Genomic DNA, 26,288 nt, shown 5'->3' on the forward strand with positions numbered 1-26,288 from the left:
TTATTTCAAAATAGTCTTTCAGATTGAAATTATGTAATTGCATTATAGCCGTTATTTCGAGCAGAATCACATCTGTTTTCATCATGGAATTCAAAATCTACTATAATTATGGCTACTCCAGGAACGTTCAGTTTTGCTCTGGGACAGCTTTAGGCCATGACAGTCAAAAACCAGAGAACTTTCAGACTTTTCTGGTTTGAAAGTCAGACAAAACATGAGAAATCATCATTACTGCTATATCAAATTAGCATTCCCTAGACATGATTTCAAGCACTAACTGAGGTACTTTTTATGTTTGTATAAAATTGAGTTTCCTTAAGGTGTTCATAAAAGTGAGGCTTCAAATAAGCTTACTTAAGGAAAATCTGCTCTGGTGGAGAAATTCAAGTCCTGGCTTAAGCAAAACCCCATTTAATAAACTAACTCCAAAACATACCTGGGTAGTTTCTAACTCACAGAAATATGAAAGTTGGAAAGAAATGCATCAAAGCTTAGGACAACACAAGAAGTAAGAGCCCAGGTTTTTCTCCTCGGTAGAGTACGTGCTTCTTAGGTATCTTGAGATGCAGCTTGGCATCACCTCAGCTCAAGTATTGTTTTAAAACATGAGGAATAACACATGTAGACAATTGGACTGAAACACAAACAGAAGTAGGTTGATAGCTATTTACACTAGATTTAGAGTTCTTTTTTATATGATGTCTCAACTTACTAAAAATACACATATTTAATTCTAATTTTCCAGCGCCTCAGTATATTCATCATCATGGTAACGTGTTTGGCAGGCTTTGGCACCTGGGACCAAATGAAAAGAAATGAGGACAGAACAAATACATATTAAGAAAGTTCAGTCCTACCCACTTATTTGAGCTAATAGGTCTTATCTATACACTGCTCAGTAAACAAAAGGTGATCCAGATCAGCCGTCCTGCATGATTTGCTTGGGGAGTGTAGAGCAGGTAGAGTGTGTCACCTGGGGGTGAGTTCATCATTGGTTCCCCTGACAGCTCACCACAAGTCCTACTTGGGAAGTACTGGGCTGGAGAGCCAACAGAAAATAATAATATCAAGTTGCTAATTTTGGAATAATAACAAAAATTCCTTCTCCTTCTTTCATCAGTGCTAACAGTTTGATTATTCAGTGCTCTGTCAAGAGCTCTGGCTCTTTTGTAAGGTCACAAGATGCAACTCCTGTCCAGCATGGTCAAGGCCAGTCCTTACTTTCTATGCATTTTGATTGGGCAGTGGTGGAACGTTTGATTACTACCAGCCACTTAAATTCCTTTCTCCTTTCCACTCAACAAACATTTCTCCAAGCCAAACACAAGGAGTTATATTGTACACAGTCTTTGAAATGTACACTTAATTTTCAAGGAGGCTGTTTCAAGTACTTGCAGCTATTTCGAACTAGCAAATGAAAAGGAAAAAGATAATGCAATGGTAGAGAACTGAAGCGTGACTTCTGTGATGTTTGTTGGGTTTTTTTCTCTGCCAGAAAAGATTCAATAGTGTGGAGGATTTATCTGCACAGTCACTCTCTGCCTCCCCCTCTTTCTCATTCTGTTCACCCTCCCCTGCATGTTGTAGTTCTTTATCCTCATCACTGTTTATGAAATGCCTCATTTGCAAAACAAAGTATCACCAGCACCTGTTAAGTAAAGGAAATCATAGCCAGCATGGTGATGTAACCTTTCCACAGCCAAAAAAAATGGACAAATGAGGTGCTCAGGTTGGAAAACTTCTTTTGGAAAATACCAAGGCTGCAGAAGCTGGTGGATGTTGCAAGAGGTATTACTGTTTTCAGCCATTATAAACTATGTTGTCTGCAAAAGCAATATGTCACATGTAATCTGCAAAAGGTGGGCAAGAAGAGGACAAGGCTGAGGCTGTCTGGAAAGAAATAGAGCCCCAAAGTGCTTTACATGCATCAACAGAAATGAGAGATGATAAAGTACACTGAGAAGGTAGACTGTGAGTTCCATAGTGCTGATGGTAAAGATATCAGCGCATCAGGACTCATAGATTTCAAAGCAAAGCAGAACAGAAGAGCCTTAGTAGGATATTCCTTTTCCAGAGTTCTTAACAATCCTTTACATTTTAACTGCCTGTAATTTCCTTAAATGTCTTGCAGAAAGAATATTTAAAACTTTCAGTTATTGAAGAAGCAATATATCTTAATTGGAAGCAAACTTTCAGCCAAAGTGCTTTCTGGCAAATGATCAGAATTGTTAAACTTTTCCAGGACATACTTAATATTTTTGCCACTTTTAATTAAAAAATATCTTAACAAAAAAAAAAAAAATCTCTATATATTTTATAACAGAGCCAAACACCACGTTTTGTTCTGATTTGCAGCACCACTATGAACTTCCTTTTAACTATTGATGGTGACTGGAGCTGGGTAAAAAACTGAGGGTAAAGCAATTCTCTTATTATTGAGATGGTGGTTGACATAAGGTGGGGTGTTAGCACCTGCATGTGTCAGAGAGAGAGGGAGAGAAAGAGACTTGCATTCAGTCGTTTTATGGAAAGCCCCAAGCAATAAACCGAGAAACCTTTCACAATCTGCCACTAGAAACTCAGAGACGTTGCCAACACTGGAACAAAATGACCCCCAGCTCACTTCTGGAGGATCTCTGGCTGCAGGGCCCGGAGGCTGCAGGACAAGACCACTCATATTTTAAACAATTCCAATCTGTCACAACAGAAACTAGTTAGTTGTATTTCACATGTCTCATGGGCAGATGGATGACACACAAGATAAAGGGCCGCACGTCACCTTGCCTCCGGCACATTTAATTTCCTATTGTTATTTTGTGGTTTATTGGAATTGCTCAGCCATGAAGCCTTCAAATTAACTGAGGATCATCTATGCATTTTCTAAGACCATATCTGCCTTAGCAAGTAATGTGGATTAACAGAAGCCATGGACCAGGACATTTTTGTTGAGGACCTGACATTCATGGTAAATGTATTTCATGGTCAGGTTCCATTAGTGGTAGTGATATTTTTGGTTTGTGCTGTCCACAGTCTGGTTCCAGGAACTGTTTGCCAAACAGTGACTAGAAGAGCGTATCGCATATTCCAGGTAAGCTTTCTGCAAAAGGAGACTAATTCAAGCACTCCTAACATGGCACCACAATGCAAAACAGTCTGAAACTGAACACAACCATTACTGAGGATACACACTCAGGTCTTCACAGTGTTTTTAATTAATGGACCTACAATCTCAGCCTGTAGTTTGGAAGAAAATCACAGTCAACCGGCTTAAGACTCTTTTCCCTGAGTATCTGTACACTCCAGGATCACACCTGGGGAGACACTGTAGTTAGTAGGGAAATTTCCCTGTCTTGAACTTCAAGGTTTCTGATTTATGAGCTTAATCAATCCTCCAGCCAAATATGAAAAAAAAAAAAAAATGCAAGAAACTTCCCATCTTGTTCCATAAGGGATGGGTCTCTTTCTCTTTCTGTAAAACTCACCTGACCTTAGGGGAATAGAAGGTGTCTGGGGGGTTGGAGAGCAGAGCAAAGGAAAATCAACAAGAAATTAAGCAGAGGATAAGATCAGCACCACCATTCATTTGTCCTAAGTGTATGAGATAAATTAAAGAATAGAGATCTCTATCTTGGTAAAATGTGCATCCAGAACCCTTCTTCCCCTCCACTGAAGTAGGAAATATGTAGTTTATGACCAGCTGGGACAATTTCTAGTGAATGGCTTTGAGGCAATAAATCACAGAAGCTGGTTTGTCCACATTTCTTTCTTTTCTTCAAACTGTTTGGCTAAATCTCCCACAGAGAGTTACGCCATGCAGGGGATTCAGCAAAATGCATGAAAAATGTACCCAGGTCACCTACAAATTCTTCAATTCTGGCCAAGCTCCAGTTGTGGCTTTAATGCAAGACAATGCCTTACTGCTCTCCTTCCCTGAGTCCTATGAGGGCAGCTGTTTAAACATTTATCATTAAATGTTTCAAAAAAGAGAGCTCAATGTAGTACAATGATGCTATTTGAGACCTCAGTTTTGTTTCCGGGACCTATAGAACACATGTGGGTTTGGGTGGGGTCATCTCATCGTCCTGCAGTTGGTTTGTTTACTCACATTTGTGCTAAATACCTAATACTTTGTGTGTGTGCATTTGTGTATTTTCTTAATTCTTCACAAATTGTTTCAGCACAACCAAAGATCCAGAATACTGGGAAAAGGCCTCTTTGTAATATTATGGAAGAGAAATAGAGCCAAAAGAGAATCAGCTTGCTTTCTCATGCTGCTTCCAACTGTTTCTTATATCCACTATCTCCTACTCACTCTGTAACTTCATTTAACCTGTCCCCATATAAACATGCTGGGGATGCTACAAGTCTAAGTAAGACCAACGAGGACAGAGTTACTTCCAGAAAGACAAATGCACTGAGAATTACTAATGACAGAGAACCTTGTTTCAGATCTGGAATTTCCTGAGCATCAAGTAGTTTTGAGTTGGGAGACTCTTGCTTCCTTGTCTAGTTCTCACCTGTTTTCTTTTGCGCTGCTTTTGTCACTGCTGGAAACAGCATATCAGGATAAACAGACCTCTGGAGCCACTGTTTGAATGGCCTTCCATCCTGAACCAGGTTTGGGCTGATGACCTAAAAAGATAAAACTGATTGCCACTTCTAGATTTCAGTCAAGATGGTATAGATCTCCTCTGTGTTCTGGAAATGTGGTTTCAGAAAAGGGGTGATTCGCTAGAGGATGCAGACTGTTTAATACCACACACACACACCGAGCTTGAAGACTCTCAGGTTGCCTGCGCTGTTGCAGTGCCATGTATGTTGTAGGAATGGACAGCCTATCTGCACCTAGTGCAAATGTGAACCTCTGTTTGCCTTTCAACAAAGTTCTTCAGCTTGGTGGCCAAAATGAGGCTGCTAATGCTATATGTAATGACCTACTTAATGTCCCATTTTCCAGAAATGATGAGAACTTACAATTATCCCCGTGCTCAGTGTGAGCTGCAACTGCTTAGCAATCAGAAAGTCCAAAGTAGGCATTCAGATGTCTTATTTTAAATGGGTGAAAGAAAAAAAGGGAAGAAAAAAAGGGGGGAAAAAAGGCAGCTAAGTTCTTTCCTACAGTAAGGTCACATGTAGACGCATCAGAGAGAAGAATGTCCTCCTATTGACTGTCATGGGAATCTGCCTTGCTCATGAAATCCCTTCAGTAAATAAAGGTCAGTCCCCCACATCTCTGTTTTTGATTACTTCCTGCACTTGATGGTGGCTACTCCGCCAGTTTGCACTTCCAACCTTCCAAAAGATCCTATGCTATGTTAAAGTTTAATGCAAGCCCTTCCCTCCTTACATTGTCACAAGGCCATGCAGTGGTGATCTTTCCAAAGTGTCACGGGTACAAGCAACCAGAATCAGCTCAGTGTGAGATAGAGTTGTTCTTTCCTAAAATCTGAGTAACGTCACCCATCAGAGAGCGCAAACCCATGATCCATACACTGGAAGCCTTGGCTTTTGCAGGCTCCTTTGTGCTGCCATAGACTATGCTAACCATTACATGCACCCTGTTCATTTCAGGCATGTCAAGGTAATAGAAGATCTCAACTGAATGGCTCTACATGGGGCATTTGCACAACTCCAACGGTAATTATTTCACCGGAACAAGGCCCACGCACAGGCTTTGTTGGTTTTGGCTCACGGTCAGGTGTACCAGCACACATGAGGTGCAATTTATGATCTGACTCCTATTTGGAGCAAAGTCTTGTGGACTAAAAAACCCTTCCTGTGGAGGAAAAAAAAAAACAAACTACAAGTTGCCCAGAGAGGTGGTGTATGCTCTGTCCTTGGAGAATCTCCAGGTCAGGACAGACAAGAGCATCTGAAAGAGTTGTAGATGTCCCTGTTCACTGCAGGAAGCTGGAGCAGATGAGCTTTATAGGTCCCTCCCTTCTAAAGCAGTTCTATGATTCTGAGTTCATTGAGATGCTGAGAATCTGAGGTTCAGCAGTACAATTCTCTATTTAATGAGTCAAGGCTTTTTGCCACATAGGCACACTCCAAATACATTTCAGCGCATACTGGTATGAAAAATAGCTTGCTTTGGGGACAGTATCAACAGAATATACTCCTACACTTGGTACTTAGGGTTTCATTGACACAGCTTATTATCCTGGCTTAGATAAATTTTCTCAATAAACTGAGGACATAGCCATGCTGAGAAAATATCCTGTTGTTCTGAAGTTACCATATCCAGGTTTCATTCTCCTCTGCTTTCCTGGTTAGCTTCACATTGACTTCAGTTAGTCCTGATCTGCTGAGCAGAAAGAATGACTTAGTGGATGTCCAAACTGCTGATACATTAGAGATTTTCATCCCAGAAGAGGAAAAAAGAATAAAATAAAAATGTCTGAGAACACAGCAAAGCTAGTGTAACTCACAACAGGCATGCTGGGGATGAAAAGGTGACTTCAACTTGCTGCCTCTTCTAACATCAACACAGAGGAAAGTGATGTGAACAACCAGGCAGTGTGTTCAAAAGGCACAAAAGGAAGTATTTTTCTCCATGCAGTGCCCAACTGAACATACAGTTTTCTGAGCAAGAATGATGTACATGACTGAGAGTAATGGGGGTGCAAAAGGCACTCAGGGAAGTTCAAGAAGAAAATTTCACGTTGGCTAGTAAGGTCCCAGCTCTGCTTTCCAAAGTATCTGAGCCACAAAGCCACAGCTGGCTGAGGGGATATTCCAGGTAAGGAAGAACATGGGAGGATGGACTCTGAACTAAAAAACCCTTTGGTCTCATAGAGATGCTCCTACAAAAGCAAAACAATATCAAAGATGCCAATGCTGTGCTCCAAACCCAGAAACACATAAGAATCACTGTCTCTGACCACGTCTGAATTAAACCTGGGTAACCCCAGTAATTTCCTGGCTATAATGATCTGCCAAAACTGCAGATGCTGAACCGGGCATCTCCTTTTGGGCTGCAGGGTTACCTTGCAGAGACCTGCTTTGCCCTCTAGCGACTATAAAGCAGAAAACAGGGTTTTTGTACCATCTATTCTGATCTATTAAATCGGGTCCCTGCTACGTCTGCAGGGCAGTAGACAAATTAAGGGGTTGTTCTGACTTCGGCCTCACTGAGAACATCACTCTCCCAGAGCAGTCTCAGCACTGCATACTGCACAGAGCAAGGGAAGCTATTCTGAAAAGCTGAGAACAGACACCCTAAATTGAGGAATGAATGTCTGAGTGGGCATTAAAGGAAAATCCTCCAGGGCTGATGTTATTTCTAGTCTGCACATGCACTGGAACTGAAAAGAGGTTATTTGTTGGGAAAAATGAATGGCTGAATAATGGAAGTAAAAATAGTGGCTCTACATTCCTTTCCAAAACTGTGTTGCTTACAAACCCTTTGGAAACAATTGACAATTCATCAGCACATGAGCTCATAATTTGTGATCTATGGGGCTATAGACTTTACGATCTGTGCTCTGTGTAAGTGAATATTAAAAGAGCTTTTAGTTGGAAAAATAATAACTGATCTTTGTTCAAGCAGTAGCAGGGAGGACAGGGGTTACAGCTCATATCTACATAGCTGGGATAGCTGAGCTATATGGAAAGCAAGTTGTCTAAAAATACTGTACAGAGACAGTATTTATTCCTATAAAAGGAAATACTAAATATTTTTAATTTTGAAATCATTGGTCCATCTTTGCTAAATTAGAAAAGTTTTTACTACAGATAATCCAAGAAACGGAACTGTATTTCTTAGCAAAAATAATAACAATAATAAAATTTCTCTTTGGAAATTCTCATACTGTCAATTCTCATAGTCAGAATGCAGAGCAATTATGTGATGGAAAACATCCCTTTTCATGGTTTCGTATATAAATTAAGAATTCTGTAGAAGCTCAAACTGCATCTGCCTAAACCAATTGTAAATACTGGTGTTTTCTCAAATAATCAAGCACGAACATTAAACATAAAAGATGCCATAATCTAGTGTCACTAAGCCAAAAACCAACCAACCAAAAAGCATCTGAGATTATAAATGAGTTTTAATGGAAAACCTGAGCCTGGAAAAAGTCTTGAGCATTTATGCAAATATCTATCAAAAAGAACATGCCAGGCAGGCCGGAAGACATTGTCTCAAACCACTCACTGGACTCAGTAGAAATTAAAGTCTGCCTCAACTAACCAGCGAATAAGAGAGGAAAGGCTTTATGAGGTGAAATGCCCTGTTGTAAATTTCAACCATATAACCAAAGTAAGCTTTATCTCCTCATTACCTATGATTGCACCCAAGAACTCACTCTTAATTAGGATTTGCTGCAAATCACCACCATCAGCTGGGATACTGTTGGTAGAAGAGAAACATCCTACCTCTATTTTTAAACCATTTAGACCTGCTGTAGGATTTGGAAGAAACTGCAGTACACTCGCACAATGACTGCAGCCAAGCATCTAAATGCCTTCTGCACTGGCTCCACATCCATGCTGGTGACCCAGAGGTTCACATCTGATGTACTTACTGTTGTTTTTCAAGAAGTTCTTTTTCTGTTTTGACCGTGTATTTTTGAGGTTTTGTTTGTTTGTTTTAGTTCTCTCCTACAAATAAATCACTTTTACTCATTGTTTCTTACTGGGACTTTTCTAAATATCAGCCGTGCCAGTCCCAATGTCTGTATTGAGCTTTGCTATGGATCTGGTGGTGATATTCATGCTAGAAGAGAATGCTACTGAGAGCAGCAGCATCTGATTTTGTTTGCAGCACTGAGAACAACTATTGGTTGCTTTGCCATTTTCACAAATGATACTTGTGCTCTTCTGAGAACTTCTATCTCCCAGCTGCCACTAGATGGCATTAAACAAGGTGAGCATGTTGGTGGCTCAGCTTTGGAAAGGGCCCTTCTCTTCCTGAAGTTAATTTTCAACATGGGTAGACAAAACAGAAAAGTACCTTTAAAATATGGGCTGCCTTTATATCTGCAAATTTTTTGCCCCCATTCACCACTGCTTACAGTGCATGCAGGTACCAATCCATGCTTAGCCTTACCACCCTGAGGACTGTACCAACAGTCCTTCCATAAACAGATCAGCCTGAAAATAATTAAGACAATGATAATGATGCTCAGTGTTCCTTAGCTCTTCTTGACACTTACAAGAGGTAGAAAAGCATCAGGAATATAAACCTGGTGCTTTTTTCCAAACGCATGCAGAAGAAGCTGAGAATCATCCAATAAGAGCATCTCAGGAATACCAGCAAGGAAGGGTTAACCATAAGCAATCCTCCTCCTTGTTCCCAGATGCATGGGGTGTCTTCACATCTGTGTTGCATAGAGATGAATTTCCAATGGCAGAGAGTTGAGTATTGCTAGGCAGCTCTGACCTGGCCATCTGCAATAAGGGAGGCAGAGGTGCAAGCAGGAGAGGAATGGGCTGTGATAAAAGGACCTTACTCTTCCCAGAGAGGAAAAGGTACCAGTGGAAGAAAGCACATCAAGGCTGAAATACTCAGAATTCCTTTGTTCTATTTTTAATAAACAAGTCAATTATAACCAGGCAATTAGCATGGCTAATTGTTGTAAGGGAACAGATTACTCTGAAGCAGCTTAGTGGAAGAATGAGTTAAAGAAATATTCAGGCTTAAAGAAAAGCCATGTGTTCAAGCTGGCAAATGCTGCTGAAATTCCCCCTAGAGTGCTTAAAGAATTAGCTGAACTAAACCTCTGAATCATTAGTGATTGCATTTGAGGAGGCAAAGATTACAGTAGAGGTCCCAAAGGAGAGAAGAAGGACAAGTGTAATGCTCCTCAGAAGAGGAGGAAAGATGTGCTCTGGGGATCAGTCTTTCCAGGAGTCAGGACATTAAGTGATTACTGAACATCCCATCATTAGTACCAAAAGAAAAACACGATAAGAATCTGCCACTGGAGATTTGATGAGAAGTGGTGAGTGATCTAGTGGGGAAAGGAAGACTGTGTGGAGTCTCAGTTGGCTGTGGTGAGGTTTCCACTGCTCTTTCCTTTGCCATCCCATAAGCAGACTAAGAAGCAATGCTCCAGCCACATCTGACACATGGGCACCGCATTACTAAGTGAGCAGGCAAGAAAGTGCTACTATTCCTGTAACTTCTCTCTATTTGCATCCCATGAGTAGAACGGCTCCAATTGAAGGGATCCTAAAGATCATTGAGTGGACAAGGCTGCCACTCACTAGATCAACTGCTATATCAAAAGAATCTTCTACTTTCTTACCTTCAAAGGCTTGTTTCTCACATCCCCACGATAACAGGAGAAACCAGAAATTTTAGTACAGACCTTAAAGATCAGCAACTGTAAGACCAGTGAAGAAATGAGTGTAATCAAAAGCTATCTAATATTGGAGAGTTCAGAAGAAAAGGCTGGGTATTTCTTGCACCGTGTTTTGAGTCATTTCAATTCTTCAGTCCCAGCTGTAGATAAAAACAAGGGTTTTCTGAATTTCCTCTGGCTTCACTAGGATTTGAGAAAGATACCCAGAGCCAATATACATTTGTGAACCAAATCCAATTACTACGCCTGAAACCCAACATCAGCTAAAGTATAAGTGTCCTTTCCATTCCATGGGTTACTTCAAATCTTTGTAGAAAGGAGAGAAAGAAAATAGTTATCTTGAACTGAATTCTAGCTAGGAAGACCTGCTGTGCCTGCTTTCAGTTTTTTGGAAGAGAGGGACCATGCTGCTGAGTAGTGCAGCTCTTTGTGATGTCTCCTTGCCAGAGCTTCATCAAATCAGAAGGTGTAAGAAAGCAGCTTGACAGATCCTGCTCGACAAGATTTGGCATCTAAATAGAACAGCCAGGCCTAGGAATTTATTGAAAAGCCAGGTTGTCCATTGGTAACTTGTGGGCTGTAAGACAGGATGTGCTCCTCCAGATAAGGGCTTCTTTGTATATCATTGCGTAATGGCTGCCATAGGGTTGATGCAGGCCAGGCCATAAATAACTTCTACATCATTATTTTTAGCAACTACTTTCCACTCTCTTGAGATAGAACGGGCAGCTTGAAATGTGTGTGAAGTGGGTGGGGAGGCTGGAATAGCTCCCATCCTGAGTGCAAAGTAAATACTGCAGTGCTCCCGCTATGCATATTAAAGCAATAAGTGATGACACCTCCATGCAGAAGTGTCCTGAGCAAGCAAGGCATTTCAAAAGAACTGCCTGATCAGAGTGTGCAAACATCCTGGGGTAGAAACATGAGAGACAGATGCCCTCAAATGTTCTCTAAGCCCTGTGCTGCAACCTGCCTTTCAGGATGGACCTGAGGGGCAATGTCTGACCATCTGCAGATGATATCAGCAATCTCTTCTGAAGACCGGGGACATAGCAAGGGTTAAGAGGGAAACACAGCTGCTGGGAGGTCCAGCTTCAAGATTAAAAACAAATACATTGCTTTTGTATATGAAATGGTATATAAGGGGCACAGGGCTTCACAAACATCTCTGAAAAAGCAGAATAAGACAAAATAATCCTCTCACATCTCCCACCCTCCATGCACTTCAGAAGGATGTGATACGCTCCCACTGTGTTAATGAGCCTGTACTGGCTACACCTGATGGCACAGTGGGGAAAAGTGCAAAGTGGTTATGGATTTCACAGGTTTTTGTCATTACTGATTATCCAGTTTCTGTGCAGTGAAGGTCCTGAATACAATTTTGCAAGACCCTGTGTGCATCTCTTACCAAAATCTGGATAATGAGTTGTAGATAGTCAGAGGAAAAAAAAATTCAACAATTAAGGAAAAAGTAAAATGAAATCCCACTATGGAAAATGTGTTTTCTTTTTATAATGGCTGAGATTGTCCAGGATAGGCTACATATACCTACAGCTAGTGTAGGGCAAACTGACAAGAAGGGCTAACCATCTCCTGGAGTGGGAAACAAACACTGAGCAGCATTGAGCTCATCAGTTAAAAGTCCACTTGACACTAAGAGGGTGTGCAGATACACAGAAGAGCATCTTCTATCTAGTCTTGTCTAGTCACCTTTTCAAGCACTAGAAACCCCAAATATCAAAGGAGGTTGTTTGAAAACAGCAGGGAGAAGCACCAGCAATTTTGTCTTCTATTTCTTTCCCTAAAGAAAATACAGAAACTGTACTGCTCCCAAAAAACCTAAGCCTAACAGATGCAAGATTTGTCTCTGCTCTGCAATGACATCTCTGTGCAATCAAGAGCAATTATCTAGACCATGTTATCTGAAAAACACTCAAACATCCAGGCTGCTTTGTTATTTTCTTAAGGGAAATAGTAATCAGTACTTTGCCATAACAATCCATAGAACAAGTTATCCCCAGTGACCACCATGTCTACCTCTGCTTTCAAAGTAATACACAGCAACTCCAATCCAACCCTGCTCCTCAGACATAGTAACGTTCACACTTTTCTATATTCTTCAGGCACAGATGATGTAACCAACAAGCACTGACTAATCTGTTAATGGGGTAACACTTAAGTGAGTTACTCTAAGCAACAGAGGTAGGGCTTGTAAGGATACTCCCTGTCATCAGTGTTATTTGATGATAGAGAACAGCTGGCTCAAATAGAACAGAGCTTTGTAGACTTTCTTTTTATATACATATATATTTTTCCTTCCCTTTCTTTTAGGAGAAAAAAAATAAAAGGATAATACTGATGTAGCCACTGTCTGTTATTAATCCTACCTGCTCTGCTCTTACAGCTGGGTAAGAGGCAGCAAGAGCTTCTACCTGTCCCTGGTTGCAAAGGGAGGGAGTTCAGGCACATGGTATTAAAAAGAAAGGCCTAATGCCAGCCTGAGAGGGAGGCAATGAAAATCAAATAATGTAGTAGGTATTCCAGTTGAGTTATAAAGGTGGCAGCAGCTAATGGGGAATGCTGTTAAGGTTCAAGCCAGGCAGCTGTGAATTCTCAACAATAGTCCTAGAGCATGCTTTCGGGCAAGTTACTCTTTAGTGTTTCAGTAAAAGCATTGGCAAAACTGGGGATAATAAGACTCACCTTTGGTCTGTGAAATGAGTGGCTGGTGTTTCAGTTCATAGTACTGTAATGGAGAGATGCTATTTGCCTGCCAAGTGCTGTTTCTGGGGGGAAAAAATGAAAAAGGGAAAGAAAGTCACAGAAGTCACTGCCATAAATAAGAGTACAGCTGAAAATGCCAAGGTGAATATTTATTTTAATGGGAACAATGTGATCTATTTTTTCTGTCACATTTTTACTTGTTCCATCTCCTCTGTTAAAATCGCCTACTAAATACAAGCTGTCCACCAAGCTGAAACCACCAGTGTCAGGACGTGATGCTGCAGGCTCTTCAGATCTGCTCCAGCACAGTGCTGGTAACTGGCACACAGGTGTCTGCATGCAGACGGGTACCGTGTTTGCTGGTGAAGGCACTGTTCAGAAATACCTGCTGTGCTGAGCTCTTTGTTGTGCACTAGGTCAGTGTGGGGAGGCTTGGTGTACCTTCAGCAGCCCGTGCTGTCAGGCTCTGTACAGCTGGAATTGCTTAGAATTAGAGCAGAGCATCATTAGAGTAGAAAATGTCTCCTGCTATCTGTGCAGTGCATATGTCCTTACCTGTGGAGGTTGGGAAGAAAGAATATGCTAGAGACTGTGATTTGCCCAGACACTTCTACAAGAGAGAGGTGTAAAGTCGCTGTACTTGAGAGAGGAACAAAAAAAAATGAAAAAAAGAAGACAGGCTGGAATTCAGCCAGGCAATGAACCCCAGCCACCTGCTGAGTTCGCCTCCCTTTAACATCCAGCCTGCTGTGTGGAGCAGGATTTGTGTGCTGGTTATATGCATTACAAGGTCTAATGGGAAGCCTAAGATGCAAACAAACAAGAACGAGAGGCAGATAATTTAGCAGCAAACATGGGGAACTAAATCATTTTCATAGAATTACAGAATTGTTTGAGTTGGAAGGGATCCTTAAGGGCCATCTGGTCCAACTCCTGCAATGAGCAGGGACACCTACAACTCCATTCCATACTCAGAATCCTATTCCCCTGTCTCCAGGGAAAGGAATAATTTTGATCTACTTAAAAAGGTGATGCTGGTGGGTTCCTCCAAAGCTAAAATTCTTTTAAGATCTATTGCAAGAAATCAAGCTGCACTGAGGTACGGAGTGAGCTCTGGACACGTTCCCAAGGATGTCTTTGAGTGGGAGCCTGGCAGGGGTAAGAGGAGGAGTGTGAAAGAGGTCTGGCTCACCTCTAAGAACAAAACACAGCAAAGATGGAAGGTGCAGGTATTAGTGGCTGTGTGGTAACAATAATGTAAAGATGGTAGTTGCAAATACCCAAAAGGTTATTTACAGGAAAAACTCACCCACATGGAAGTCTTCAGTCTGCTGGGAACTGCTGAGGCACTCTCTACCAAGGAGCAATCTCCAAGAGATGCTGCCTTAGTGATGGTCAGCCCTTAAATGAGGTTTAGAGGAGATGGAGTCAAGCTCCACCCCTTCCAGAAGCACAGCTAAATTACTCTCACCTGTGCTCCCACAGCTGACCCAACACTTGCCTCAGCTGATTAATCAGAGGTTCAGGCTGTGATTACCAATTTCCAATGCACTGGCTTAGCCCAGGTGCCCTCTGTTTTCTTAATTCAGCTTTGTGTCAAATGCTGGGCAAGAGCAGACCAACTGAACATTTACTATTCAGCTAGGACTCTGTCAGACCTGTGCTTCTGGAGCAGATGAAACTAACCAGTATTTCTTTTCTTTTTTTTTTTTTTAATGCATGTGAATGGTGTAGTGAGTTAGTTTGGAATGCTGTTCATCTCTATCAGAATGTTAAATGCAGGTAAATGAGCATATGTCAGTGAGCCTGATGCTGAATGGGAGCAAACAGCTGTTCTCCAGTGCATCACCACAAGCGGTGCAGATGCATTTGAGACAGAGATGTGAAATAAAATGATAGATGTGACTTTTGTCTGCCTACAGAAAGGAGCACGCAATTAAAATGTAAGCATGAAAGGAGCAGGGTTTTCCTTCACTGGCAACAGTGTACTCTGAAGGAGTGTGAGCAAAGCAGAAGGCATGGATTACAGTCTTCAGAGACATCGCCATTTGTGTTGGCAATATATGAGAGGAAAGAGGTAGGAAGACATTACCCACAGCCAAGTTCTTGGACCTGACACACAAACACAGTGAGATTTCAGTAGCTGATATGATATGATACGCAAACATTGATTTATTCCAACTAGCTGTAAGAATACAGTTGGAGCCTTTTCAGTTGCTGGAGTGTTGGTTGAGGAGCTTATTGTATCCATGACTTAATTCTTTAATAAATCTTTAAATACTGGGAAACCTCAAATACTAGAAACCAAGAATTCTGGGCCAATAGTAAAAGGTTGGTGTGGTGACAAAAATAGACCTGATGACATGTTTGTATTGGGAATCATTTTTCAAAGGAAAACGCTGTTTTCACTGAAGTTGAAGTGCTTTCAAATGGACTAGTTTCAACAAAACTTGCTGTCGCAAAACACAAAACAAAATCCAGAAATGTAATACTGACATATTTTTTACACTCTTGGCATAGCACATTTTGTCTGTTTATGTTAAAGAAAATAGAAGTTAAATTGGGAATTAAATATTTTCCTTTTGCTACAGATGTAGATTGCTAAGAAAACATTTTAGTCTTGGACAATTTTAATGTCATCTTGTGCTATTTATGCTCTGTTTTGATATCAGAAGAGGACAAATAACCAAAACAGAGAAAATTTCTATGAATAGGACGCTGATTTTTTGTGAATCTCTATGGACAACTGCAGGATCAATGCCGGAATGGATCAAAGTATTGGAAAGATAAGTATGGAATTGCCCACATATTGAATTTCATGGTGTCAGTATAATTAATTAGTAGCCAACAAGCGTGGTTTTAAGGGAATACAGCCTCTCAAATGGCCTTTTCCTATCAACAGTGTTTCCAGCGTGGCTGGTAACTGTAGGTGTATAGACACTGGAGTCTTCTGTTAAGCATAACTCTATGTGCATTAATGGAGGATTTTGGTTCTTCATCCATTAACCCGTAGATCTCAAAAGATGAGAACCTGTCACTGAACGTGTTTCCAATGGGAGTCAGTGTCTTCATGGCTGATCTGCAGATAAATAAAACATCGTTTGCTAATAACTGTGGCAGATGGCACAAAGATTGCCTGTCATCACTATTTCCCGCTTCACCAAGCATGCAACGTGATCTGGATTGCCTGATGCACTGGCCCCAAGCAAATACAGAGCAGCATAACAAAAAAATTCATCTAAGATCATGCTGGCAGAGTGCTGGGGGGTATCTCAGCCATAACACCTCCTTGGAAAAGGTGTTGGAGTAGATGAGTAGTGAAGTCTGGTTTCCCACTGAGCTGTGGTGACACAAAGGAAGGAGCAGCAGGAATAACTGTGGATCAGGGATTTCATCTCCTTGTAAAAGCAAAGCAAGAGAAGCCCCACATTCTGAAAACGGTGCTGACAAATTAAACAGGGGGAAAAAAAAAAAAAAAGAAAAAAGAAAAAAAAAAAGGAAGAAAATATTGTAAAACTTCAGAAGAAACCTCTCATGAGTAATAGATTGTCAGATGATTTGTCAACAGTGTGCAAATACCTTTAAGATAGAAAAATCCCTGAGAAGTCTCTTTGCCGCAGCAGAGGAAAGTGAAACAAGAACCTTGTCTGGAAGTGAAAGGGAGGCAACACAAAGATCAAGCAACTATGATTTTAAGGATAAGGTTAATTATTCACTTGTACAAACTGCTGATGAGTTGGAAAACTCTTTGATGGCAATCAAGTGACCGTATGGCAGATATATTTTAGCAAGGTACAAATCATCATGCTGATTACAGGCATGCTGGTGTAAATGTTGCATCCCACATTCCTGACCGTCACTGTGTCCAATGTTATGAGGAATTCAAGTCATATTCTTCTAAAAACCATTTTGCAACATTTATGTGTATTTGCAGAGGGACCTGGGTGGTGTATTTATTGTCTTTTTAGAGCTGCAGCCTCTCTGCAGCATGATCCGTAGTGGTAGGGATCACCAACAACCATGTGCTCAAGTGTCAAACCCTGCCTCCTCTGTATTTTTTCCCTATTTCTGGCTTGTGTGAGTTCCTTCACGGTCTTGTCATCATTTGGGAAAACGTCTGCTATAAATACTCTTAACTCTGATGCTCCAAGATCAGCATTTGGTCTAACAGCCAAGAACAGAACTGTTGTTGATGTTAGGACTGAAGATGTGAGGGGCAGCTTATTACAGACACATGGAATCTACCATGAAGAGACCTCCTGGGTACTCAGCTTTTTGGTTACTAAAGTGAAGATTGATGTTCAGGGGGATCATGCTCCCAAGCTTCCTAGCCAGCTCTGTTCAGTGTCTTCATGACCAGCCTCCCACAGATTAAAAACATCTCAGTAGCAGCTGAAATACTGCACAAACAGCTCTGCACATTATGACTTAGTAGCCTTGTACCATTGCACACCAAAGGCAGGATATGCCAGGTTATATGAGTATTAACTGAATGTATTTATATTAGGATATAGTGGAAATTATGATATAAACCTAGTGATCTCTTCAGATAACTGGGTAGAGGACAGGGATAATTATAGTACTGTGGGGACAGGTAACTGCGGAAGTAATTGCATTTTTGTATACAATTGACTAAAGCATGTGTATCAAAGAGGAGAGCAGTGACTACACTCCATCTTCACCAGTCACTGTCAGATGAGATATGAACAGATGTATCTGATTTTCACAGAGCAGAAGTCAAAGTATGAGGGAAAAAAAGTCTATTCTGGTCCTAAACAGAACTTTGTTCAGGTGCTTGGGGGTGTTTCTAAGCTTAGGAAGAGAGACAAACACAACTGAAATGGGTTCTAGTGTTTTGTGCCTTTGTCTCTGCAGAGATGAACCATCCAGCACAGCTTCAGGCTCTGTGAGCTTGGCCTCAGAGGCAAAGGCTTGTAGTTCTGCACACACTGGAATCCAGTGTTCTCTCAGCATTTGTACTGAGAGCAACCAACACCTTGCAACAGTTTGATGGGAAATAGAAAGAGCAGTAAAATTGCACTAGCTCTGCTGAAGCAACAAGAGCAGCAATGTCCTTACCTGTTACCTCACTGTGCCAACATCCACCATTCAGCAGCTGTCAATGAATGTCACTAGGTGCAAATTTTCTGCATGGAGGAATTCAGTGACACACCTTTGATTCATATACACTTCCATATCAGATTCCACTTTGTCGCACTGTTCCTCTGTTGACACTTGTCATGTGGCAACAAAATGTAATGGAGTATTGGTGGGAAGGATCTGTCTCCACTGCCATGCCACCAGTATCTGCTTTTGACATCATCTGACAATATCATAAAATAGGTGGCATTACTTTTGGAGCAGCCATGGTGAATAAAAGCTGTTTGTATGCCAACAAATAGTAAAGGTTGGCTCTGGAGGTCGATTGACTGCATGCTATTTGAATCTCATAGCTCCTGTTTCCAGCTCTGACAGACTCACTGACAGCCTAGTTCAGGACCGTTTAACCAATTAATATTATTTTGATAATTTCTCACAAAGCAGTCTGCAGTTTATTGGCTCACTTTCCAAATATCTCATTCCCCCCCCCATCCTATTTCATCATTCAGACTGGCCACATATGGACAAAACATCTGAGCCATTTAAAATGCATCTGCCTGAGATTACCAAGAAACTCATGCCTGAAGAGTTCTTTGGAGTCTAGCATTCTATCTCTCATGAGCTGGTAGGGAATTTTTGCCCTTATTTTACTTAGGTCTACTCAGCACCAGTGCTTTGGTTTTGATTTCCTTGGTCTGCTGCAGCAGGGCTGTTAGGATTCAGCTTACAGTGCCTTGTAACAGAAAATCCATCAACTTTACTTGATGTCTGAAAGAAAGGGTTGAAAAAAAAGAGGGGCATTGCTGGAGAAGAGGTGCTGGTGAGAGAACAAAAATGGTGTATGAATCATAATGACTTCAGCAGTATAGTAGGTGAAATGTGGCCCCTAGTAAATTGCTCGATCAGTTTTATCAAGGTTGCATCTGAGGACATCAAATCGGGGTCTGTTCTGGCAGCCACACACTCTGTGTACCCTGAGGGTTCTGCTCATATTTCCAAGGCAGGAAAATCCAAGAGAGAACAGTCAGTCTGATCAGAACCAGCCATGCAGCTGCAGAACAAATTAATCACTGGAGAAGTCAGGAGGGGACCAAGGCCAGAGAAGACTGGGAGCACTGGGACCAGGGTATCTTCCAGCAGAGTGGGCAAATCACCTCCCAGGTGCTGCCTGGTGAGCAAGGCTCCAGCACTTACCATTTCCTGAGACCACAGGTAACAACAGCAGGTTAAAGAACTCACTTTTTATTTCAGAGAGAAAGGATTTAAAAGGTTTGACCAAGTTCTTTTAAACCACAGTGGATAAAGCACCGCACTGCACGGTGCACTCCTGTACGGCTGGGCTCCCATTGAGCTCATTAGCAAAGTGTTGTTTGTAAAAACCTGCAGCCTCCTCCTTCCCAGGGTATTGCCCCCTAAAGCACCATTTCTACCTCCCTTCCTGCATCCCTGCATCCGTCCCACCCTGCCAGCAGGACCTGTCCCCCCGCAAGAAATGCTGAGGAGATGCTCAGGCATGCTCAGCTCCACTTTGCAATGTACTTAAGGAGAATGGCTCGCCACCATAGGCAGCCCTGACTGCTGCTCTGTGTGCCTTTGCAGGTCCCTGGCTCAGATCAGCAGCAGCAAGACAGCTGGGATGTTGCTGCCGTCCTTTGTGCTTGACAGCGAGCAAGGCAATGTAGAAAGACACCAAGTCTGCCTCTGATACTGCAGAAATGTCACATCAGAGGCTCCAGTGAATGTCTTCTGTTGGCCCATCACCTGTAGTGCCACCAAGCTCGGTCTCTCAGCTAGAGGACGTAGAAGTCATTGTTGTTTGATAGATCGCTGTAATGGCAGAGGGCAAGAGCTGGGCCCTGTGCAGGCAGGGGCTCAGGGCGGCTCCTACCTGCCCCCCCCTGCCCCTCAGCCTTACAGAGGTGGGTTTCCCACCTGGGTTCAGCCACTGCCCGCCGCTTGCGCTTCAGTCTGCTGCCACCATGGCAGTAGGTCCCGCAGCACCGGCAGGCCAAGAAGCGTGAGGCCCGGTGCTTGGCCTTTGGTGTGGAAGCCGGGGGTGTGAGGACTCCCTGCGGATCAGGTCGACCTTTCAACCGGCTCTTTCTCCTCTGGACGGGATCAGGGCTGATGTCTGACTGGGAGGAGCAGCTCTCATTCCAGCCAGAGCCAGCACTCAGGCTGCGCAGTGGCAGCGCAAGCCGCAGGGCCTTCCAGAAGTGTGAGCCTGAGCGCTTGGACTTCTCCCCCTTCCAGGTGACGAAGGAGACGGACTCCTTCAGCTGGAGGATGCTGGGGTGGGTGCATTGCAGCGGCCTGTACTCCACCACGATGAGTTTGGTGGCAATGGTGTTCTGGCACATGATGCCCAGCTTGAACTCCAGCAGGCTGATGCTCTTCTCTGTCAGGTAATCAGGGCTCAGCACCACGATCATCCTGCGGCTCCTCTGGATGAAGTCGAACACTGCTTCAGTGGTATCTAAGAGCGTAAGGGAGAGGAGTTGGGGTGCACAAGGGTCAGGGTGCAGGGAGAGAAAAGCCAAAGGAAGCTGTTGGATGGCAAACCTGCACAAATTCCCCCCTCCCCACCAAAGGCCTGGCACAAGCCCAGTGAATTTTCACTTGGTGACCTACACTCTTGCCAGCTGGGCCTGCAGGAGCAACATCAGCATTTTTGGTTTGCATTTGGCTTTTGAGAAGGCTGAAGTGGCAAATGAGAGGATAGAACAACAGGACAAGCCAGGACTATACTCAGCACTGCATGGCATCATCGCTGCCCAAGGGAGCTTTGAAAAACAAAAGTCTTGGTTGAAGTCACCTGCCTGCAGCTCGGGCAGCCACTTGCACCAATGGGAACCAATTGCCCCCACCATGCCATCAAGTCTAAGGCCCTCATCCCTCCCTCTCATGCTGCTCATCCTAAAATGGAAGCCTCCAAACATGGAAAGTGGAAAATGTCAGCCTTAAACATCTCCATCAAATCCCCTCTCTGCAATGTGGGGGGATGAAAATACTGTCCTTCAAAGCTTTTCTTGGGGTTGATTGCAGCTTGTACAGCTCAGCAAGATGCTCGGTTGGAACAGTTCCAGACAATGGCAGCATCTCCTTCATTATGAGCACTGAAAAGCAGCAAACCTGAAGGATGTCCTTGTAGTTCTATCTACGGTTTGGGATGCGGTAAGCATATTGAAGGTGTCATGGCTAATGGGTGAGCAGCGGAAAGGATGGTAATTAATAGTGCTGTGGCACTTAGCAAATTAACTCTGGCTGATTAACAGAACCATGAAACTTAAATAAATAAATAACACATATAAGGCCACCCACTTCCTGCATGCTGGTGCTGGTGATGTGCGGTACCTGAGGACATAGTGTTTGAGCAGGACAGGAGCATCGGGTAAGCAGCAAGAAAAGCCTCCTGGTATGTGAAGGATTGTGGCAGTGAGGAGAGCTCAGCTTCATGCCTGCACAGGGGCCAGGGTTTTGCCCCACAGAGGAATGGCAGCAGTGTCCAACACCCCTCTGTCAGCTGAGGTTCATATAAATAACAATCCCACTGCTTCCACATGATGGCCATGCTGCTATTCTTGCAACCCTTGGCTCTCTCTGTTTCCTTATCTCACAGTGGTAGGTGCACTGTGTCTTATTTTAAGACCATAAAAATAAATGCTTCTTCAAAGACATGACTAGCTGTAAAACACATTGTCCCCAGATTATTTGGGGACTGAGGACTCAGGACAGGAAAAATGACTGAACAATTAATATCCTAATGGAGGAAGTAGGGCACTTTGTTTTGTTCTTTAACAACGGAATTTGAATTGAACTATTTGGAGTATTATTTCCTTATACAAAAGTTTTATGGGGATTCCCCCCCACCCACACACATACAGAAAAACACTGATTCATTGAAACCAGAAGTAGACGATGAAGTCAGCTCTGTCAGAATTGTCACTTAAAGCTGCAGAATGCTCTAACCACTCTATTTCAAAGGCAAAAAGAATCCGCACCAATCTCCTAATTGACTGAGTGTAGGCCTCATTCAAACCTTTCTATAACTAACTGAGATCTATTTTGAAATCAGCCAAGCTTCAACATCTGAAAGAAGAAGCTCCTTTGCTAGCTTGAAAGGTCTTTCTTTTAAAAAGTGGAATCACAGAATCATGGAGAAACGAAGGCAGGAGCAGTCCCTGGGAGATCACCTGTTCCACCCGTCTGCACACAAAGAACATGTTCAACTAACGTGAGTGATTCCAAAACTGCTGAAATAAGGTGTTTTCATTGTGCTGACAGTGATGGTTTTCTTTTATCCATTTTAAATTTCCAACATTTTGAAACTCACTGGTTTTTTTCACAGGCAAGATGTTCAAATTCCTGAAGATGTCTTTTATTCCCGAGAACGGAAGACCTTTAGACTGACCAAGACACATGAGACCATCACAAGTGTTTCATTGTTCACTGCAGGGGAGTTGGACTAGATGATCTTTAAGGGTTCCTTCCAACTCAAAAGATTCTATGGTTCCATTTGTTTGGTTTAAAGGCTTTCTGTGTATGTATATTCACTTCTGGGTTATGTGATCTGCACAGGCACATCATGAAACAGCCGATCCCCCCCTATAAAGCAGCATCCCCAAACAATCCTGATACTTAGACTACATACATCTTTCTTTAACACCCTTTTGAAGATGTAATGGGGAGGAAAATGATACTCATGACAAATGCACAAGGACTGAAATGCAAAAGTGAAAATGTTTTATTGAAAAGCAAAATAAAATAATACTGACGTTTCACAGACCAAATAACACAAAGGCAAAAATATACAGAAAGAGAAGGGAAAACTCTGTAACAGCTACATGACATCAAACAGTATAGGGAAAGAAATACTTCCAATTCGTGCAAGGCTGTTTCTCTAGGAAATAACAATGAGGAACTCTGTATGAGCTGCATGTTGATAAATGTTAGGTTACAGCATGGAGACACAAAAGAACCAAGTGAACTGGACAGACGCTGTGACAGAAGCCACCATGGAAACCAGATGGGGCACTGAATGAAATGGTAGGTGTACCAGAGCAGCTCTCAGATCCACATGGCAGCAGGGACTGGGGGCCATCCCTGGCCTGGAAGATCTCCATGAGGTGCATGGCAATGTATACTTTTAATTCAAATTTTAAACAATCAGATTAGACTCTAACACAGTTCTGTTTGGCCTCATCGCCTTCCCTCTGCCTGAATCTCTTGCAGCTGATCACAGAGATGCCAAAATCTCTAACAAAAATGGGAAGCTGGGCAAAATGACGCAGTTACAATGGGTTCACAAAGCTTAGCATGGCCTTGGGTGCTACCTCCTGACAATGAGGCTTTCTGGAGTGCAGGAAGAAGCTCTGCCTCTTCCAATCTTCCACCACAGGAAGAAGGTTTCAGCAATGGCAAAGCTTTTACGTGTCCTGAGCAGATGAGGAGCTCCATGACCTTCAGCAAAGCTGACTGAAAGTTTTCATGTGCTTAAAGCAAAACTTATTTGGGGGTGAGGGAGAGAACAGGTAAGGGATGGAAAAGGAGGTGGGAAAGAAGGAATTGCTACATGTTCCACATTAGTACAGTACCTGCCCCAATGATGAGGGTGGCTGGGGCTGCCTACTGCCCTGCCACAACACCATTAAGCACAAGAGGCTACAGGCAGTGGGTTTGCTAATGCTGGGATTCAGACCCACACCTTCAAGGCTGGTCTGATCCCCAGGAGGCCCTCAAACCTTGCAGCTGAGTGAATAGTGCATAGAAACCACCTCATAGTGCTTTTTTATGCCATTATCAACAGCTATGCTTCACCCATTGAACACCAATGGATAGAAGCCATGAGTCAGAAGTGACTCAGGAGCACCCATTATCTACAAAAAATAAGCTTGCGCTTAGTGTGCGTAGTACTAAATTCCACAATTAAGTGGGAAGGCCCTTGTAGGGAAGCTGCAGGAGAACAGACACCCCTGGAGCTTGTAGTATTATGTGAAAAGGTTGTGAATAACAGCACCAATCAATGCCAGGGTCCTGCTGAGCTTTAGTCTGTCCTACAAGGGAGGGGACACCCGCATTCCTTTGCTGAAAGGCTCGTATGCTGGGGGTTAATCCACAAGGTATTTTCCTATGCTTGTTGCCTTCTATTGAAGCAAGGGTTTGTACTAAATGGGTTTCATACTTCCATTTTGTGCAAAAATTGCAGAATCTGAAATACAACCCCTGTTCAGCAACTGGAAACAAGAGGGGTAGAAGTTTACTCTGTAAAACCAAGTCCAGTTTAAACCTCATCCCCAAATGACACACAGCTATGTTATTCAGATCCAGGCAGAGCACACCAAGTCTTACCCAGCTGGATGGAGCTTTCAATAAGCTAAAGTACTTTTGCTGGGTTCTCTGGAGAGCTGGGCATATAACCACTGTTCTCTCAAAGCCTTGCAGCACCATGCACAATGCTTTCCCCAGGCAGCAGCAGAGAAACAGCAAGTGGGTTCAGTAGTATACTGGGGTTCCTTGTAGTGCTTGTGAAATCCCTGAGCTTACTCTTCAAAGAGGCATCTCTCAGAGATGCTCAACGACCTGTGCTAATGAGAGGTATCCCCTAGATTACAAACATTACAGCCCTGAAGGACTTAGGATGCTCAGAAGATTGGAGAGTCCTAGAGACTGACCACCTATTAGTAGAAATACTACAATACAAATAGCATCTAAAAGAGCACATTTAAAAAATATGTATACATACATTGCTTCTCTAACAGCAATCCCACATTGCTGAACTATCTGAATGCATCTGGTCCCATAGAAAATTGTGGAGAAATTAGGAGCTTCAAGAGTTTATGCTTCCCTCATCAACACAGAAACGTGTGGTCCCACAGCAATCAGGATTACAGGGCTGGGACACTGATCTCAGCATTGTAGGGGTAGGAAGGGACCTCCAGAGATCAAGTCCAACCCCCCGCAAAGCAGGCCTCCTACAGCAGGCTACAGGGGTAGACAGCCTGCTACAGTGCTCCATCACCTTCACTGTGAAGAAGTTCCCTTGCATATTAGTGCAAAACTTCCTATGCTCGAGTTTATGGCCGTTTCCCTTTGTCCTATCCCAAAGACCACTGAAAAGAGATTGGCCATATCCTTTTGACTCCCACACTTAAGATATTTATAAACATTAATAAGATCACTTCTGAGTCTTCTTTTCTCAAGGCTGAACAGACCCAGATTGCTCAGCCTTTCCTCACAGGAGAGATGCTCCAGGCCCTTTATCATCTTTATGGCCCTCCATTGGCCCCTCTCCAGGAGATCCCTGTCTTTTTTGTACCTAGATCTGGATACAGTATTCTGAGTGAGGCCTGACCAGGGCAGAGTAGAGGGGGAGGATCACCTCCCTTGACCTGCTGGCCATGCTCCTTTTAATGCACCCCAGGATCCCAGGGCACACTGCTGGCACATCACCAACCTGTCATCCACCAGGACTCCCAGGTCCTTCTCCCCAAAGCTCTTCTCCAGCAGGTCATCCTCCAGTCTGTACTGATACTTGCAGTTATTCCTTCCCAGGTGCAAGACTCTACACTTGCTTTTGTTAAACCTCATCTGGTTTACTGCTGCCCAGCTCTCCAGGCTGCCCAAGTCAAAATGAAAGGCTCCACACTGGAGCCACCATTCAAACTGAACCCCAGCCTATGCTATAGGGACCAACAATCAGGACTGAAGAGGAAAGGAAAGAAGCCCTGTCTTGGAAGCTAAGGAATGTGCCATAGGAAGTGGATCAAGGAGCACTGGCATGTACAAAGGCCATGTTATGATAAGGTGCTGGCTGCACCCCATCTGAAGACCCCAGATTAGACCCTGAGACCAGGGCTTCTGTGGTTCATTACAAGGCTGTGCAATCACAGAGAGAAGGGTACGTATCTTTAGCTTTCTAATGCCAGGACAGTAGAAAAGGTGTAGGGAGGCACAACTGTCCTCTGAAATACTTGGGACACAGACCAAGCCCGAGCTCCTTCCCAGACCCTGCTCTAAATTCCATATTTTTGGTGAGTTTTTCTGTTTTGTGGATGGGCTCTGGATTGTGATTTTTTTGTTTTGGGTTGTTTTTTGTTGGGTTTTTTTTTTTTTTGCTGATGGCATCAAACATTTCTTAGGGAGACGTATGAGGGC

The 26,288-nt window shown here is 43.0% G+C and overlaps 1 protein-coding gene and 1 long non-coding RNA gene across 2 annotated transcripts in view; both read right to left on the reverse strand.

Annotated features, from left to right (window-relative positions):
- Positions 1–6,260: 6,260 nt before the first annotated feature.
- Positions 6,261–14,386, reverse strand: LOC107318125. Its single transcript, XR_001557198.1, has 3 exons — positions 14,344–14,386; positions 13,014–13,096; positions 6,261–6,304 (listed from the first exon to the last, which is right to left on the reverse strand). It is a non-coding gene; the product is annotated as an uncharacterized LOC107318125 (long non-coding RNA).
- A 4,974-nt stretch (positions 14,387–19,360) lies between these two features.
- The window catches only part of IL1RAP (interleukin 1 receptor accessory protein), a 40,047-nt gene continuing 33,119 nt past the window's right edge, over positions 19,361–26,288 (reverse strand). The window contains 1 exon segment of the mRNA XM_015871863.2: positions 19,361–20,610. Coding sequence (XP_015727349.1) covers positions 19,925–20,610 — 686 coding nt within the window. The 3' untranslated portion in view covers positions 19,361–19,924.

This window comes from Coturnix japonica, chromosome 9, assembly GCF_001577835.2.
Source record: "Coturnix japonica isolate 7356 chromosome 9, Coturnix japonica 2.1, whole genome shotgun sequence".
NCBI classification, from domain to species: domain Eukaryota; kingdom Metazoa; phylum Chordata; class Aves; order Galliformes; family Phasianidae; genus Coturnix; species Coturnix japonica.